Raw genomic sequence first — 20,538 nt, forward strand, 5'->3', positions numbered from 1 at the left:
GACAGAACAGTGTCAATAGTTTCTGTTTCACTTCCACCTTCTGTGTGGAAGACAGCAAGCTGACAGCTTTCTCTCTGTACATTCCAACTGCAGCTAAACATTTCTGTAGAGCTGTTCAGCTACCTAGAAATTGCATAAAATTTTACACCAACCTGAACAGAATCATTGAAAGGAAATATTTCCTTTTTGCCAAGACAAACATGTTCCCCTTTGTGACTACTGAACATTTCGTAATTTACGTTTCAGATGTTTTGCTGTGGTGGAAGGCAGTAATGGAATGATTATAATGAGACAATGTGGTCCGCTGGATACGTCTCAGACAAATTCTGGACATCAGCCCTTGTTTCTTAATGACATAGTAGCTTGACATAAAAACAAACAAACACTGAGATCTCCACATGATCCCATAGCAGGTGTGAAATTCCTGTAGCCAACCATTGTGTTTGTCCCTGTGTCCTAATCAATGTAAAGAGAAGTCCTTGTATGTTAGTAATATATGCATGTGATATTTAAATTACCAGGAAAAAGAAGACATTTGTTAAGTCAAAATAAATCTTTTTCTTTAGGAATAAAAGTGCAACTTTGAATTTGGAAAAAAAAAATTAAAAAAGGAGTTACATTTTTACATTTCTGCCCTGTCCTAATGTATGTTTCATTAAAAAATGTCGATTCCACGTTTTAATTATGATTTACTTCCTCCTCTCCCCTGACAGCTGTGCGAGCTGACCGAATGCGTGGTGGTCGAAACAAGTTTGGACCAATGTACAAGAGAGACAGGGCACTGAAGCAGCAGAAGAAAGCTCTTATCCGAGCAAATGGACTTAAACTGGAAGCCATGACTCAGGTGATCCAAGCAATGCCGACTGACCTGACAATATCCTCTGCGATCCAGAACATCCATTCTGCCTCCAAAGGCCTACCTCTGAACCATACTGCCTTGCCTCCTACAGACTATGACAGAAGTCCCTTTGTCACCTCTCCGATTAGTATGACAATGCCACCCCATGGCAGTCTGCAAGGTTACCAAACCTATGGCCATTTTCCAAGCCGCGCTATCAAGTCTGAGTACCCTGACCCTTACACTAGTTCACCAGAGTCAATAATGGGCTACTCATACATGGATAACTATCAAACAAGCTCACCAGCAAGTATTCCGCATCTGATATTGGAACTCTTGAAATGTGAGTCAGATGAGCCGCAGGTCCAAGCCAAGATCATGGCGTACCTGCAGCAAGAGCAAGCCAACAGAGGCAAACATGAGAAGCTCAACACATTTGGGCTTATGTGTAAAATGGCTGACCAAACCCTCTTCTCCATTGTTGAGTGGGCTAGGAGTAGCATCTTTTTTAGAGAACTTAAGGTAGGTAACAATCTTACATTATATTATCAATCAAGAAAAAAATACCATTTGTTACAATGTTGTTCCTCAAGCAAGAAAGTATGGTTTATCTTTTCTTTTTTTCCCCCCAAGCATCTCATTCTCAATTTATTTGCCTTGAAGTAGTCAGACTATTATGAGGAGAAACTTGTAGTTGTCTTCCACCTGAGCCTATAATTAGCTGTAGCAAAGAGATTCAAGTTTCAGGTCAGCTCTTCTGTACTTTACTATTTATCACAAATGTTATTAGCCTCCATAGGGCCTCACATAAATTTTACTGCTTCCCTCTCGGTATTGCTCGCTATCTGGCTTGTAATCAGAGTTGTAAGCATGCCTGTTACACCATTCCACGTTAATTTATTTCATTACCTTATTTAACATGTGGGGGAATGCCATTTCTCTCCATCTCTGTGCAGTTGAAAGTCCCCATTTGGAATATTCACTTTCTCAATGGGATACTATTTTGTGCATTCTCGTGTGTCTAGTTAACCATGAAGGCTGAATCCTAAGCAGGGTATACACAGAACAGAAAGCAAGGAGGAAGAAGATGCCTTAACCACTCATTTTGGTTCTCATCACCACTGATACATGGTGGATTCCTTTAACCTAGGCTGACTACGATGATCTTTAGGCTCTTAATTTTGTTGGAGCACCCAGTAAATCCTCATGCACAGCTCTCTGGTGGCCAGAAATTCCCCCATTTATATTTTTCACACTTTTTGTTAAGGCAGTTTTGGGGTCTGTTGGGGTCAGAGCTGAAATTTTAAGCCAGAAATTTGACATCAGAGAGTACAGTTTTTAACCATTCTCTTGACACAGAAATTAGCTCTGGAATGAATAAAAGATGTTCTGTCTCAAAAACCCCTCAAGATTAACTCAAATCACATCTGAATTTCCCTATTACATCACTAGTTCTGGATCTCTGCTACATGGAGATGTTCTTGCCACAAGTATTTGCTGCTGAAATCTGTAAAGTTTTGTGATCATCCATAATATCTTGCTGACTACTGTCAAGCTAAGGGAAAATAATACAGTACCCAAATACAACAATTACTGTAAAAGTTCACTGGTAATGGAATCTACACGAATTAAGAGCACAGAAGGGAGATCCCATTAAAAAGCTGCAGTCAGAATGCTTGCCACAACAATATTTCTGTCGTAACTATAATGATGCCGACACATGAAATAAAGCCTCATCACAAGAAAAGCAAGCTGTATATGTTGCATATACAACTTCACCTTTTCTTCAGTTTTTTATGTGAATGGTTGCAGGAACCATTAAAAAATCAGCCTATATAAAGAGAAAGAACGGAGGAAGTTTACTCAGAGGGGGAAAAGAAAATGGATTAAGAGAGAAGACTCTCACATCTTAAGTTTGCCAAGTTGTTTACAATTTTATAGTAAGTTATAAACCATGCAACCCATTTTAAATAATTTAAAAATGAAATCTGCAAACCTGTTACATTTCCAACAGACCATGTTCTAAATATCAGAGACCAGGTCTTTCTACCCATGTACTGGGGAGCATGTTTAGTCTAGAGTAACCATGTTAAAAAACACTAAGACTTGCAGAACAAGATACTCTTCAGTGTAAGATTTTCTAAGTTATGATCTTAAAATCCCATTTATGATTAAAGTGAGAATATGAAATGACATGCAAGCAACATTTACTTTTTATGGTTCCATGGCTTAATCTATAGGCAGATTTTATAATCATTCAACATGCTATACTGGGAATAGTTTTAGAGATGGTTTTCTTCAACCAACATATGTTTACTAATATGGACACCAAAGATGCAGAAATGTGCTTCATGAAAATGCTGACCTACTTTTCCTGGCTTTAGAGATATATATATATATATATATATATATACACACTACCATGTACATACAGACTTCTGCAAATACATACATGCTAGAAATTCACTGCATAAAGCCTTTGGCTAATGAACTGACTTTCACGCATTTTTAGGTGTTGGTTTCATCTTCGTATTTGTACCCTTTACACCTTAGAAACTTGGAGTTCAGCAGTTTCATATCTTCTGGCATATCCAGATTTTATTATATTTAAAAAAAAATTGGACAAGATCAACTAAACTGCACAGCATTCCAGAACAATAACAACACTTGGAAATCCATCCACATCTAATATATAGGGACCAGATTACAGACAATGCTAAGAACATTTAGCTTCTCAACTTCAAAAAGTGAGGTGCCCAAAACATGTTTAGATCAGATTCCACATTTTTTACAGCACTAGGCAGTACCCTCTCTCTTTGCAGCTGAGAGGATCAGAATTAAACAAAGGGTTTCCAAACTTTTCATGAACTCAGCTCTCTTCTGTCCATCCATGGTTTCAGCTCCTGATCAAGTCAGTGAAAGCAGCTATTTCAGATTGCTCCACAGAGTGGGAATACCTGGGGGTGGGGTGGGGTGGTAGAAACATCCACCCCTGAGGATATGACAGAGATTTTAAATACAGAGGGAGGGAAAGAAGCAGTTGTGATAAAGGTACAACTGGATTTTCAGAACGGCTAACTTTGTTGCCTTCCTGTACACAGTTGACAAATATGTATTTGCTTGAGAACATATTTTCCTATTATTCCTGCTTGGCTAAACTTAACAGCTGAATCTTGAGATGCCTTTCAAATAAGACAGGTGTATTAGCACATCTCTGGGACTAAAATTTTAAATTACTCAAATAATTAAACAGTAAAAGAAGTACAAATGTGGTTTGTATGAAATTGATCTTGATTTTGTCATGGTAAGTGATGCCTTGCACAGCTGGCTGTGAGTTACTAAATTGCATGTTTGCATTCCTTTACTGTATCTTTTTACTTCATTTAAATTTAGTCTTAGACATTGGTCTCTTCATTACAAAAGAGCAAACGTTTTCCTTTGTGCTACGCCTTGAGGTTTATAGTTAGCAGAGTTCGGGAGGGACTGAAAAGGAGGAGGATGTGACAAAAAATGTTGTCCCTGTCCAGTGGTTTAGGCCACATTTATCCTAGAGATAACAACAAAAAACCACCAGTGAACTTCAGTTTTTAAGTTTTCTCTTTTTCTTTCCATTTTGCTGAAAATTTGATTTTTTAAAAAGAGATCTCAAGTGATAACAAACATGCTTCTATCAGCTTATGCTTATCACATTCTTCTCACTTGTGGCTCTACAAATTGTCAACACCTCTTTTAGAATGTGTTACACATGTAAGCATGTCAAAGGTAAAAATATTGACTGGGCAGAACTACCTACAGCATGCACTGCATTTTACAGATTTGACCTGTGTATGAATTTAAGTATGTAATTAAAGGCTAATGCTCCTACTTGCTAAGGAGCAGATGCTCCCATCTTCATGTTGGATATCAGAAATTAATGGAAATGTTACTGAAGCAAATTAGTCAGGATTAATAATAATGTCAGAGTAAGATCCAAAGCAGCCAATTGCAATCCAGCAACTTTGTATTTAACACCTACTAAAATCTCAAGCATACCTCTTTATCCTGTGAAGTCAGAATACTCTGTAATAAGTAATTACATCATAAATAGTAAAGAAGGCCTTTGTTTGCTATTCTGGAGTTGTTGAAAGCTCGGTAAATATAAAAGTAAGATATATCCATCTTATCCTCAGCTAAGAAAACTCAGGAATGCCCTGGGGATGCTAGATTTGTAGCCAGCTGTCTTAGTCAGGTGAAAGGTCTTTATACAAAGCTAAAAAGAAAATATTGCAAGCGTTTCTCAAGACCAAAGGTTACCTGGCCCCAAGAAAGGATGCAGATGGTTCCACTGGACTGGTCTTTCCTCATCAGCCTACATCAGGGAAAATTCAGCAACTACTTCCAAAGCTAAGTATTCCTGAACCCATAAAAGAAAGCAGTCTGCTTGGGGCAGGAAGAAAACAGGACCTGCACTGTAGAACAGTCCTCAGGATACTTTCTTCTGGCTGAGGATCAGAAAATTAACTAAATGTTGATAGTTATAAAAAGGCACTAAAGGACTTGTGACTCACAAAAATATTACCTTGACTTATTTGGCTATTTTAGTGAGGTTGTCCTAGGTCAAAGTACTATGTGAGCACAAACCCATTTAGTGAATGATTGCAGGAAGAGCTGCTGTACTTCGTGTTAAAGAAGCTCATCCTAGAACCATTCACTGAGTTCACAAATTTAGGCCACTCATTGATGTCAGACTCTTATCAGTTCTGGGAAAGATTTCTTGCTAGAAGTATAAATTTGGCCACGCTTACATTAGCTGCAAATGTGGCCTTCAAAGAAACTGGTTTAAGCACGTATCTCAAAAGGACCCTATCTACAGAACTTCTACTGTACATGGTAATAAAGATGTTTTGGCAGGCAAGAAGCTAAGAGGCCTAGTATTGCATTACATATTCCCCATAAGCACAGCTATATTAGCAGAGTTTTAAATTATTTCTTAAAGCGGTGCAAACAGTGCAAATAGAATTAACAGAACTCCTGGAGTCTCTGATTCTTTTTCTGTAAAATGTATTTAGATAGGTATAGTAATATAATACTCTGTACATCAGGTTTATTTTCAAATTTCAGTCTGTATGTAATTAAGTATCAAGAAATAAGTAAAAAATAAAAATTACAGTACAGAAATCCAATTATTAACCTGAGTTAACACAGAATAGGAGAACAACAGGTTTGGGTTAGGGTTTTTTTGGGGGGTGGGGGGAGGGAGGGGGAAGAAGTATTAGCAGAGGAATACCTTAAAAGTTCTTCTTCAGGGTGGTGACAGGTTGATATATTATTTAGACTCAAGTAATCAAAGGCAATTACAGGCTGCACTCCCCCCCTCAGGCCCACCGGGGCCTCCCGAGGGTGCTGACCCTCCCCCCCCGCAGATGGGGGGGGGGGGGGGATGGGGAGGGTCAGCACCCCCCAGAAGGGGGGGGGGATGGGGGTGATGGGGGTCACCTGTGGGGGCAGGGCTGGGGTCACTGGGCACCGGTTACAGGCTGCACCCCCCTCAAGGCCCCCTGCCCCCCCACCCCCCAGCATCAGCCCCCCTTGGGGGTAATAGGACAGGAAACCTAACTAACATAGCTGATGAAATAAAACTTCTGCAGTGTTCTTTCTTTCAGTCAGGGAAGCTGCCAGAAACTGAGGTCCAGGACTTCCCTTAATATCAGATTAGTTAATTAGTTAATATGTTGTCATGTGTAGCTGTTGATTTTTATACTGGCTTAATTGTATCTGGATCTGAAAACAAATATTTCTCAAATATTTAAAAAATGTTGGGGAAGGGGAGAAGTATTTCTTACACAGCCAAATAATTATTTGCTTTAGAATCATTAATTTAATTTCACAAATAGCAAAATCACTGATCTAGAAAGAAGTCTCAGCAGAGAAACCATGGTTTATTGAAGCATGGGATTATACCTGTCATCTAGCTGAACCTTGCAGGGGAGCATGCTGCTGGAAGTTAACTTCATGATCTTCTGGCTCTCCTCTGAACAAAGGATGTGACCGAACACTGTATTTCAGCATGGGGACATGCCACTTTGCAGCCTTTCTGAATAGTTTGTTCAGTGCTAAGCCTCTAACACTTTTTCTAGGAGTAAGAAAGATGACCTTCTCTTATGCCCATTCATGTCAGAGTTGGATATTTTAGTTCCGCTCTGCCATGTGATCTTATCACCTCTGACAGCAGGAGGCTGACTTCAGTCACCCTGGATTTAGTAATTTTTCCATCTAATAACCAGTGTTAAGCATCATGCTGAGACTAAGAACCATGCTTCTTGTAGGTGCTTTTCAAAAAACTGCCCACTTCTACACTCAAATAGGTCTGCAGTCAGCAGTTCACTGTAGCAAACTTACCTAGGATCCTGTGAATAGCCATGATGCAATAATAATGTTTTGTTATTTTTCTAAGAGAAAATTTAAATAAATAACAATTCCAAAGGCTGTGCAGCCCACCCTAATGCTGGTGACAAGCAGAGATATAACAGGCTGTATAGTATGGGCATGAGGAAGAACATCGCTACAGCCTCTCCTGCCGTGTGGCCTGAGGCAGACACTGCTGCCTCGGTGGGAGGGAAGAGCCACACTTGCATGTTCATCTGTGAGTTGGAGGCATTTGGTACGCAAAACAGAAGTGTAACATTAGATTTCAATTTTTCCCTTCAAAGTGTAGGTTTCCAATTTAAGTTTAACAGTTGTCAGCAGTGACATTACCTGGGTGTATTACCAAACATATATCATGTTGCTGCAGGGTAAGATGAAAAAACGGTGGTCTTTAGATCTTGCGTGCTATGGCTAGTCCAAAGTGATATTCAAGTGATTTCTAATAATGGCTACTGTACTGGCTAAGGAAACTGAACAATGAATGCTCAGCCATGTTAATATAATCTGTTATATTTCCAGACTATTTAACTGTTATTTTCTGCTGTGAGGATTTGATCTTTTTGCCAAATGATGGAGAAAGCTTTGCACATTAAAAATCAAACAATTCCAGTCCCTTGGAAAATCACAGATATATTTCCTGGATTTGCTTAAGAAAGTCACTGTTTTATTGGTAGAATGACAGATCTTCATCTGCAAAGAACTCCCATTTTTTGGAAGTTTCTGCCACAAAAAAAGAGCCATTTTTCCTCCTGCAAATTATGACGTTGCTTAAACTCAGGCAGTAAATCTTACTACAGGAAGAGAACTTGTTTATTCAAATCCAGAGTTTTTCTACGATACCTCTATCATTCATATCCAACACTTGTGTATGATGCCTGTATGATATTTCTGTCGTATGGGATGTTTCCCAGTGACAGTGAAAGTTTGCCTCTATAAATCTATCAAGGCTGTTTAGATTTAAGGCTGTTCTTCTGTTAACCTGTAGCCTTTAGGATCACCTACAGTAAGGATGAAATCCTAGCCATACTGTAGTCACTTACAAACTTCCTATAAGCCCTGATGAAGCCAAATAATATAAATGGATGTTCTATACTTTCATATGTAGAGGTAAGCTGTGCCAGGTGAAGCGATGGTCATTGTACATAATGCACTGTGGAGTCAATAGCTCACATAATCCACTCAGCAGCAGGGCTGAAAAATGCTGAAAAATTACAAGAAAAGCAGAGGAAAGTGTGACTTACGAAGAAAGTTTAAGAAATCTGAATATTCATACCTTGATGAAGCAACAAATACAGCCATATGGCAGCCATGTAGAAGCATAACACCTGAACAAAACAAAGACCTTGGAGAGTGAGCAACTGTGTTCTACCTGTAGCAGCTCCAATAGTATGTTTTCTAGCACATTCAGTCATCAGACTCATTATTGGAGAAAAGGCCTAAGGCTGAAAGCTTTCAAATTCCGCTGTAAATTGTAAGATCACTCAGAACAGGTTGGGTTCACTATATAGGCACAGGAACATATTAGAGGACTTAAGTCTTTTCCATTTCCAATTTTAAAATTATTATAAAATGGAGTTTCAAATAAAGGCAGTAAGAGACAGGCTGCACAAACATCTGGTATCTCTCTACCCCCAAGCTTTGACCAGTATGCACTAACAAGTAGATTTTCAGATTTCTAAAACAGAATAAGCCATCTATTGCCAGGGAAGTATGTAATTTTATGCTAGCCAAAAACGTACCTTTGATGCATGAGAAAAAAAAATACCCATGGCTATCATGGTTTGCTCTATTTCATAGCCTCCAGTTACAAGACTACGCATAGAAAGCAGCAAAACATATTTCCATGTGCTGGAAATAAAATTCAGTGTCTTCACGTTCCTTCTCCCTGACCTGAGACTTGACTCCTGGCTGTGTGAAGGTGTCCGGGTGGCCAGCCTGAGGCTGGGCACTGTCCCCTGGGCAGCCACTCTGCTGCTGTGTTTCTGCACCCCTGTGACACTCACACCTTTGCTGCAAGGCAGGGCGAGGCGTGTGTCAGGGTCAATGCCCACTCTGGGCTTGAGACATGCATGATCCATGTGGCAGTGGGGCTGAGGGGCTCTAGCAGCCCCCCCAGGAAAGGGCTGCCTCCCCCGTGTCACCCTTAGGAGTGGGCTGCAACAGCCATTCACTGGTCCCACTAGGCAGCACTGCTTGTGTGTAAGACGGAGGTACGGGCACAAGAACCGGGGCACCAGCGCACTGAGCAGCCCTTACTTCAGCCTGTGCGAGTGGGTGGCAGCTACCAGGGAAGAAGAAAGCATTTCTGCTGAAAGGTGAACTGCCAGTTAGTCTCACGCTTTGCTTTAACATTTCCCCAAATCCAGCTGCTCTCAGTAGAGTTGAAAGATGTGCACCAATTTTTCCCCTAAAATCTTAATTTGCTGTTTCAAAATAGGGACTGAAAATTGTTGCTGTTGGCATCACTACAGGCACATTTGTAGAGCAACAGCCAAAGACACAAAAGGGCAAATTTAGGAAGGAATTAAGGAAAACTAAGAAAGAGATAAAATGTGGTGCTAGTGGGAAAGTGAAGCTGTAATTTTACATCGGCATTCTCAATGTCTTGTTTCCAATTCTGTGCCTGGTAGAAGATCAGTTATAGGTGGTTAGGTAGACATCGAGGCAGTCTGGGCAAACAAATATTTAACACTGTGTCTTGGAGACACCCCAGTCATTAAAGCAACCATTACAGACAAGAAAGATACAATAAGTTAGTAAAATAAGATACCAAATAATCATATAGAGGTGAAAAAGGAAATTTCATGTTGTCTAATTCTGGAATTGCCTGTCATACCCATCACTTGGAGAGGGAAAGAAACTAAAATCTGTTTTCAGAAATTCAGAAATAGAAAAATGCTTTTGACATCTAAACGCAGCTCTTGCATTTGTTGAAAGAAAAGTTACTTTGATATTTGTTGCTAAATAAAATCTTGGATCAAGTAAATTTAATTTTAAAAATTAGTTAAGGCAACAATAAACACAGGAAATATACATGAATAAAGTGTTCTAAAAGTCAGGCAACTCTTTTAAGACTATAAATATCACCTAAGCAAGGCCACTATAATTAGCAAAGGGTGAACAAAAGAAGACATCCAGAAATAGATGGGGAGGGGGGAGGCTTGGAGGGTAAAATGTCTTGGTTAACCTTATTCAAGTGTTCTTCCCATAGCATAGGAAATGGTTCCAGCTAGCTCATGAGTTCTGTTGGTATTGACTGATTTTTAAAAGGACATTTCCATGTTGTCTCTATGCCAAGGAAATTCTTTTACTGGCATGTTTGCTGAATACAGGAAACATCACCCTGACTAAGTGACACTGGGTGTGACGAAGAATTGTATCTTTGTTCTGGTGTTACAGCCAGCACTGTCTGTTTGTTTCATCTGGATATCTTTTGGTATTTATTGGGGAATAGTTACTGCAGTCTCACAATTTGTCCTGAGTAATGAGCAAACACAGTGACTGGAGGTGCTGAGTCATAATCCCTCACCACTGGAGAAGCAGCTTGCTGCAGCCCTTGTGCACCAGCTGGTTAGTCTGAGGGCTGATCCAGCACTTTAAGGGAGGTAGGGACAGGGCTGTCTAGTCGCTCCCTAATCTACTTCATCCCTCTTCAAGGTGTGGGGAGGAAAGACTAGCAGAGCGCTGGGAACCATCCTTGTCTCCATGCTATGGTCAGAATTCCCTGTGCAAGGAGAGAAATGTGTCCCTGCAACTGCTTACTCTCCTCAATAGGGAGCTGAACAAGTCGGTCTTGCATATAGTAATTTTCAGTGTAAGTCAGGTTGTGCTTATGGGCCCAATCTTGCACCACTTTTCAGAAGAAAACTTGTCTGAAGCCAACGAGAATTTTGTCCAAATAAGAAATGCAAGTTAAGATCTTGAATACTGTATTTCCACTTTCACAACATCTGGCGGTTTCCTGTTTTCTTGTGTAAAGCTGCCTATGTCAAGTGCTTACGTTTAATTTGCTACATGTTATTTCTAAATGCTCTTTTTGTCCTTTATTTCCTCTTTTCTCTTTCTTGGGAATTGTGTTAGTACCACAGCCACTACACAGGAGGCAGTAACTAGTTATTTGTGCCTCTGGGCTCCACTGACCTATCCCACAGGGATCTTCAACAACACTCAGTGTGTTTTGGTGACAACCCCTTAAACTCTTTGTGCACCCTTTTAGGACACGGTGGAAATCTTTGAGAAAAAGATTTGGGGGGAGCAGACAGGCCACCAGTGTCCTTTCCATCTTGCCACTCCTGGAACTCAGTAAAAATCACAATAAAACCACAAACGTGGTTAAACCAGACTATTAACTTTCCTTCAGGTAACAGCAAAAATGTGTAGAGAGGATAACAGGCAACAATTGCCCAAAGTCTCTGGTTCTGCTCCTGTTTGTGCAGTAGTTTTAGGGCACAACAACCATACTGTTAGAATTGTGGGAGACAGTAGGAATGTAGTAGACAGGCTGCTCGGAGGAGTGAGACTAAATTAGGTGGTGGTGCAAATCATCTGGTGTGCAAGTGGAAGCCAAGACTAATGTGTAGCTCCTACTCAGGTCACCGTGGCATAAAATAGTTTCAGCTTCTTTTGTAACTACTCCACAATCACCGATGTTCTTTCTGTCTACATATGGAGAGAAAGAGAGGGAGGTAGAAAGCAAGCTACTCACAACGAAATACTGTTGGAGCATTGTTTGACTTAGTACTTACATAAATAATATTACACTCATGAAAAGCAAGATCTGGAAATTTGCTGAATTTGACACTGAGATGTAGAATCTAACAGTATTTTGAATATTGGCCATATTGCTAAGATTCTGCCCAGACTTCCTAGTCTTTGAGAAATCCAAAATTGCTATAAGGACTAGCACCAAAAAACTGTCTTCCTGATGCAGGATTTGCAAAACAATGCTCCTTGTTTATAATACAGTGAATAAACAACAAGATTATTAAACAACAGCAACAATAATAGTAATAACAACAACTTTAAGCAGAAATAAAGCGCATGGTGATTACTTTGTTTTGGACCTGTTATTGGCAAGATATGTTCTCATTCTGCAAGTGTGGTCAAGGACAATGCTCTGTCCTGACTAGGAATGAACTTTCTATGGGAGTATTCCCAGTAGGAAGGGTTAGACCTCAAAGTCAGTGTTTACATGACTAGCTCATTTGGTAATGTGGAACAGCATTTATTTTTAATTTGCATGCCTCTCCTTCAAGGCATACCCTTCTCCTATTGACTTCAGTGGGAGCTCCACATGTTTTGCCTTTGATTCTGCTACATGCTGGCAACTCTAGTGTTAATCGGAGTTTCAGTAGAGTTTCTCCCTCTCCCTCTTTCTCTGTAAAAGTGGATAGTTTTCACTAGCTTGTCCCAGCACTGGCTGGTGTATTTACAGGTCAGGAGCTGAAGCTTTATCAAACTGGCACATGGTGCTTATCAAGAATGTATCTTCATTTCTTCTCTGTCCCTGCCAGAGTAGAACTTTACCTTTTTCTCCAGGCTAAACAACAAATGATGGCATAAGTATGAGAAAAATGACACTGATCATTCTAACAAACTCCCCTCAGTTTTGAAAAGACTGCTTAGTATTGTCTTTGGGATTTTCAACAGTAATAATTTTAGCTAGTTAACACAGCCTTTCTCTGTAAGTTGCTATCATTGTAATGGTGCAATAAATACAAGTTAGAAAAGATCAGTTCTTTGAGACTAGAGCTAGGTCCTGCAACCCTTACTAAACCTCAGCCTGCTCTGAGCTATAGAAACTGCTTTGGATTTCAGAGGTATTTTGTATAGACACACAATAATTTATACTGAGCAAGACTGGGACAATCTGATCCTTTTTTTGCAATGCTAATGGTTTCATTAAAAATAAGCAACCCCCCACCCCCACTGCAAACCCTCACCATCAAACCTTGCATCTTGCAAACAGAAATACTGTTCCATTTTGAGATTTTCAACTCAAGACTTGCATACCCGCATGTACTGGCAGACCCAATGAAGAGGAGCCACTTTCTTCCCTCTTCATAAGAACTATCGCATGTGGCTTTCTGTGCTAACATAACCCGCTTTCCAATATTTCAAAAGACACGGAACTTCCCAGCATGATGATAAAGTTTTCCTGTGTTCCAATAATAAAAGTTGAACGTACCAGTAATTTCCAGTTCCTCCGTGGTCGGGCAGCCTGTGAAGACTAAATCAGAAGTACCCAACCTGCAATATCAGTGTGGGAGTCGGAAACAGATGTTCACCGGACAATGCAATTTGTTGTCACTGTCGATACTATATGGCACTTTTCCCAACAGAAATTGTCTGTAGCTGGAAAAGAATGTAAGAAACGATTCATGCCCCAAATTATTATTATTTTTAAATGTTAAATACTCCTTGTTTTCTTTTGTTTTAAATGACTGATTCAGGGAGGCATAAGCACTCAAAAATACAATTAACTGCATTTGCAGCATCTGTGTAGTATGTCAACCAATTAATTTAAGGCTTTTTCCTCAAGACAAGACATTATGTTATATTAAAACCAACAAGAGTTGAATTCTCTTCTTTAGACTCAGGGGGCTGTATGTAACCTTTCATTTTATAAAGTATTTGATGCTTAGTAGCTACTTACACAAAAAGCACATGGTGGGAGCTAAATGGGACAGATCATTTCATGTGCATCTGAGTGTGTATGTATAAAGATTATCATTTATTATATTAATATAATAGTATTTTTATATATATAATAACATTTTAAAATAGTTTCTTTCTTTATGTCTTAGAAATTCTAATAGGCCATTTGGGCATTCAAAACTGATCAAATACTCAAAATAGAAAAATCCTCTTTTAGAGTAGCATATGATGCCTAGCCTTTATTTCCAAATTTCATGAATATTACAAAAGCAGATGCACTAAATCTTACTTACTGTAAAAGGCAATGGATCAGGCCAGATGCTCTTTAGTTATCATTTTTTTCAGGGATACATCAGATATATTTAAGAAAAAAAAAAAGGGTGGTATGCAAAAAGACCAAGTGAAATCAGGCCTAAATACAAATTAATATATTCAGTAGAAGCATCAAAGAGATCTAAAGATTTGACTGCCTGAAGTCTTGGATATATCACCTGTATTTTACATGAAAAAGTAACAGTCCGGGTATTTTCAAAAATGAAGACATCTGGGATCTGAATTGGAGTTCGCTGAAACCAGTGACAAAACTCACATATAGTTGCTGGCTGTTGCATCTCTGGCAGGCTTTCTTCAGAGGTACCGAAGAGAGGAAAAGGTGTGTGTAATCACAGGGCCCAAACAAGAGCAAGAGAATTTAGCTCTGTAGACTCAAACTGTCTCATTTTTACAAATGCATGTGGTAACACTTCACAGTAGTCTTTTTGTAACATTAATTTTGCGTTTACTGCGTTAACTGTTGCAGTGTTCCGCAACAGAGTCATTTGATGCTCTACGTCAGGCTTTCATCAGTAGGAAACTTGAAATGATTTTCAACTGTGCATTTCTTTATAAATACTGCATAATTTAGCTGCAAGTGCTATCCATAGTTCACCTTCTTTTTTACTTTTAGATTTAGTGAATTTACACGTATTTCCATAGTGGGACATTACCCCCACAGATATTTTGGGTAAGAGTTTGAACTCTGCAACATTTTCAAAGCCAGCATGTGGTAAGACACAATGAAATAGCTGACGAGATAATGTTTAGCACACTTGTAAGCAATGTGCTTAAGTTTTGTGCGTGTGTGTCTGTATATGTGTATTTTTATGTACATTCATGGGTTAAACTGAGTTTTTCATCAACTAGGTGTTGGCAAGTGCCAAAGTGATTTAGGATTAGAACAGGATTTAGGGTGATCTAGCTATTTCTCATCTCGTCATCCTTCCGGGGATACCGTGACAGTTGTGGGCTTTTTTTAATTTATGAAACAGACAAAATTAAATATCCATACCAGACATACCCTAAGGTTACGGGAAGTGAAAGAGAAACACTACATTAGGCCTTATTCTTTTGTCTGCACCCAGCAGAGATGTCCTGAATGTACAAAACAGCTGGAAAACTTCCTATGTAGCACACAGGTTGAAAAATGAGTTCAAGATGATTATTTTTTTTTTAAATATCAATCTGATTAGACTTTTTTCCAAATGACTTACTCTGGTTCTGTAGTAGATCTCTTTGTAAAATATGAATCAGTATGGATGCATGTTATCTGGGTGCATTACATCATCTTTAATACTAATACTACTCTCATTTTAACCATCATGACAAATGAATCCAAATAAATGTTTTAGACGTGTAAGACTTCTCATTGTGATATCAGAGACACCATGTGCTCGTACAGTTTTAGCATTACTTAGCATTTAAAAAACTAACTGGATTAAAACAGACCCACAAAAGCAACTCTTACACCATTTCCAAAGATCCTGCTTCTCACATGTCAGTTTTTCTCTGCTGAATGGCATTTTCCTGTCTCTCCTTCTCAATTTAATTATCTTTTTTGAAAAAGAGAGACTGCAGGAGGAGGCAGGTTTTGTTGTTCAGGTTACAAGAAAGATTTCCAAAGAGGTGAGAGAAAAAGAGGTTACTGGGGTTAGCAGGAGCATGGCCTGCCTGCTAACGAGCAGGGTGAGTGGCGTTCGGAAGAGAGGGAGCCCGCAGCACCGCGTAGCGTGGCCGTGCGCGCCAAAGTTAGTTAGAGTGCTCTGAATCTCATCTTTTGATCTCGGGCGATATTTTTCTCTGTTATGTCACAGAGGTCACCTGGCTCATGTGTGACAAACTGCCTGCATAAGTCACAGTGCCAGTGGCAGAGATTTGTAACCATGTCCCTGGTCCATTGCCTTTGAATTATTTCGCAGGCCCTCTGCTTTACATTTACACTCTGTCGGAAGATGAACAGGGGAAGGGAGTAAAATCAAGGGCAGGGTCTCATCCTGAAGGACAAGGGGAAACAGGTGGAAGGTTAATGGCCCTGGAGCGTATCCACAAGCCTCTCAGGCTTGATATATGGGCCTCAGGCCTAAAACGGGCATTGGCTTTCAAAGATATATTATTTCATTTGAGGAGAGACATTCTGGAGTTCCTGCATTTGTCTGCTGATAGATGATCCTCTGTCCACAATTGGTTATGGCGTGTGAGTTTTCCTTGGGCCTGCTCCCGTACATAAAAATTTTGCTGAGCTCTCCAACCTTTCGCATGCCTGTGAGAATGGGACGTGTGCGGGCCTTTGGCAGGCGGCTGGATTTTTGTCGCTGCTATTTTCGTAGTTCCTTTTGAAGCGCCAGGCAAGTGGGGGATGAAAGGCACTTCTGTTCATTCATACGCGGCCGGGCAGGGGCAGCCTCGTGAGGACAAAAATGGGGGAGAAGAAGATGTCAGGGGTTCGCTGTGCCTACACATGGCCACAGCCCAGATGGAAGCTGCTCCGTCTGATCCTGTATTTTATACTGGCACATGCCCGCAGAACGATGAAAGCGGGGAAATCGGTCGTGTAATTTTTACGACCACTCTTCCTTTCTTGTCTTTCAGTTCTGTTAAGGTTTTTGTGTGCGCTCATGGTGAAAAGCTACAACAGTAACTCCATATCTTAAGATTATGCTTATCGGGGCCCTGTCCTTAGGCACCTCATAAAACTGACTGAGATGACGCTGCCCACATCTTAGCAAAGCGCCACAGGACCCAGAGACAAATCGTGCTTTTGCATGCATTAACGATCTCTGATGGGCCCAAATGAGCGGCATTAGACACAGGGGTGGGATTCCACTCCATGCTGTGGGAGCGCCTGCGGCAGGGGCACCCAGCGCACACAGAGCAGCTGCTGGCAGAGCCCTGGAGCAGAGCAGGAGCAAGTCCTGGGTCCACGGCCACACTGGCACCCCCCTGGCATCTCCTGCCATTGCACAGCTGTCAGAAATCACAGGAAAGTCCCTTTAAAAAACAAAGACTTCAAAAAACAGTTAAACCCCCTCAACATATATTATGGTTTAACATAGCCTATGTAACAGCTGGTTAAGTTGTTCTCTTGATTTTGAAAATAAACTTGTGACTCTTACAGGATTGCATTTTTAAGACCTATTACTCTATGACAGCATGATTTAAGGAAAGTGGGATATATTTTTACTACATATTCACGTAGATTTGTTTTAATAAGAAATAACTGTTCAGTGGATGGATTCTGCTTGAAAGAATTCACATTAATGATACTGAAATATCTCCCAGTTTTACCTTTTTAATTTTTCCCATACTACTAAAAAAGCAAGTAAGCACAATATATAGGTCATAAGTTTCTATGTAGTTTGTTCACTCTGCTTTTGTTACAGTAAAGTTTTTACTTACATAAATAAGTAGATTAGTAGGTTAAATTTAAGCCTAACATGGCTCAGTCTGAAACTGTAATTGAAGTGTTATATTGATACCCTGTTGTTTGAGTAATTGGAATCTGGTTTTGCTGTCACTGAATTTAAATGCTGAACACTCAGCACTCTAGTGTGAGCAGGATCAGGCTCATTCTGTATTTCAGTCAGTTCCTGTAGAACGAGTCCCGTTGTAATGCAATTATTCTCTCTTCCTTTAGTGTCCTGCAGAGTTTGTTATACAAGTGAGCTAAAGACTTGAGAGACATTTAGTGTCTCCTGCAGCAGTAGGAAGGAAATCTGACGATTTGTTAAAAGGAAAGATTTAGAAGCAGAAATTCTACAGAGAGAACTGAACAGAGTGTTAGTAGGCAGGAGGATCTGCTTTTCCACTTGTTGCTTTGATAACAGATAAAAGGCTGTCATGAACTGCAGGCTACCAGCTGGGAGCAGATAGAGTAATCCTGGTAGAGGGCTGGCCCCACACTACACAGGCATTCCTTTAAATCTTCAAGACCATAAGAAAGTTGTTTTTCACCTACCATCGTCATCATTATTCATGATGATGTTTTCCACCCCAGTTTAACAAGCTGGTCTAGTAACTCTCCTTTGCAGTCTTTTTCCATTTGAAGTATAAGCAAATATCACATAGACAAAAATATTTCAGCTATTTCATTCAACTGCCTAAAGATTTCCAAAGTAAATTCTAGACAACTGGATCAGGCATAAAATACTACTGCCATAAGAAATCTCTGCTGTTTGATTGTAAATGTATATTGTGCCCGACACGCAGACAAACATAGGAACAATTCATAACGTATGTCTTCCTTGTAATCAACACACTTGATAAATGAAATCTGGAGGATATGTTACTTGCAAGAGAATAGCAACAGAATGTCATTTGTTAGACAATGAGCCGAAGGGACTCCTGCATGGTACAAACACATGCAAAAACAATGACAGACAGAGCCCAGCAAACCCACGCGTGCCGAGCCTTACTGGTGCGCATTGTGCCACCAAGGTCATGTTACCAACATGCTTAGACGTGTATGCAGGATTGGGCCAATAGCGTTTGTTAGCATGTGTACAGATGCTTGACAAGCTGTGTTGTTTCAACCTGCATTATTGCAGAGGAAGAAAAAAAAAGTACTTAAAGCTCTGATTGTCATTCTATACTGTTCATTTTAATGATATATTTAGGGGCCTAGCTTAGTTTGTATTCTTATGTGTAATTACCCATATAAAAAAACACCACTCATTAGTGTTCTGTTCCACTGCCTTAATTATACCCCTTAATTAAATCTTGACTAACTGGGGGTCACTGCGGTGTCAGTGGGATTTGTGCCTGTTTGTCAGCAGGTGTTTGGTCACATCTATTTCAGGTTTCCCTGTTGCTGTATTCTGTTTAAGAGCATGGTCTTTTCTAAATGCAAAGGACGATTATGCTTTACCTTACTGCGTTTTGTGCCTCACAGATCACATGAAACGCCAGTGAAACCACTCTGCAATACTAGCACTCTCCCAGTCTTCACATACAGGAGGTGGGGAATGAAGCAAATACTAAGCTTTTCAAAACACAGTTCATTACCTCACTTGTGCTCCTTTTCAAAGGCTTATACTTCCTGCACTTGAAAGCCAGGGTCTTGCTAATTTATTAGATAATCTCTTGTTCTACAGGCATAAAAATATATTGCAAATATCAATCCAGGATACTTCTCCTTTCTCCTATCTCCTAAACATGAAATGAATTTGAAACATGACCAGCAAGAACGGGCTAAATCAATATTACATGCATAACAAATACAACGGGGCATGTGCTGCTATTGCTGTGTTGCTCAGAGTCAGAAGACCAAGGCCCCCGATTCAGTGTTCCCTGAATAATTCAGTGAGAGTTCTGCATGTGCAATAAATGCGTAATAGTGCCATTTTTTTTCTATTTCAAATTTGCATGTTTTGGGTTTGTTATTTGAGAAAGTTACTTAGGGGAAATATAATTCCCATGTTTACACATATAATAGACACCTAATGTTCATCTGAATAATTGATTAGTCAACTCAGGCTTTCATAATTAGATATTGGCTTTCCAGTATAAGCCCACTAAACACTTGTCAATCTAAAGACATTTTTAACTTATTAATATATATGTTATCAAAAGGGCTGCACTAGTTACCTAGAAAGCATTTATTATTTATTCTGTTGAGGCTGAGGAAGCATTTAGATTCTAGACATGTATTTTCAATCTATTGTAACTTTCCCAGAAGATAATCTTTTTGTTTGGAAAGTTTTTATGAACATTTTCTGCCTGTAAGTGCTTAGTTGCAGTGGAAATTGGAAAGAGTCTTTTAAAAAAAAAAAAATTCAGCCATTTCTGTGTTACACAGAAGCTAGTGACATGTTTCATTGATTATAAAATCACGTGTATCACTTACCTGTATTCAGATACCTAACAACTATCTAAACAGATGCCACTAGCAAATATCCCTAATGCAGCCATAGATTCTGTGACCAGACAGATGCATCTGTTGATAGCATGCATGTGACAGTGATATTGTAGTTATGAGTTGTAGAGCTATGCAGTAAATTGCAGAATTATAAGATGAATTGTACTTACCACGAATGTCATGACCTCATTTGAACTCTACCACTAATCCATTTTTGCTTCCTCATATTCCTGACCAGTTTTCAAGTGCTTATTAAAGGGAAAAACCATCCTCCTTACTCAGAAATGATACATTTTGAGCGCCCATGATATGAAGTTCATAAAACAAAACATTTGATTGTGAAATCCAGAATGAAAATTGTTCAGTTCTTACTAGAAGTAAGTTAAACACCAAGTATCTGGTAAAGCAATGGGACTAGAAATTTTGTGGTGTATTCTATTGGGAAATGAACTTCACATTTCCATTGGGA

General features: G+C 39.6%; 1 protein-coding gene across 4 annotated transcripts in view; it reads left to right on the plus strand.

Moving 5' to 3' along the window:
• The window catches only part of NR5A2 (nuclear receptor subfamily 5 group A member 2), a 96,485-nt gene that overhangs the window by 16,301 nt on the left and 59,646 nt on the right, over window positions 1-20,538 (plus strand). For all 4 annotated transcript variants that reach the window (XM_037404611.1, XM_037404613.1, XM_037404612.1 and 1 more), the window contains one exon: window positions 714-1,360. In XM_037404611.1, coding sequence (XP_037260508.1) covers window positions 714-1,360 — 647 coding nt within the window. The remainder of the gene's footprint in view (window positions 1-713; window positions 1,361-20,538) is intronic.

Source organism: Falco rusticolus, chromosome 11, assembly GCF_015220075.1.
Source record: "Falco rusticolus isolate bFalRus1 chromosome 11, bFalRus1.pri, whole genome shotgun sequence".
Lineage (NCBI taxonomy): Eukaryota > Metazoa > Chordata > Aves > Falconiformes > Falconidae > Falco > Falco rusticolus.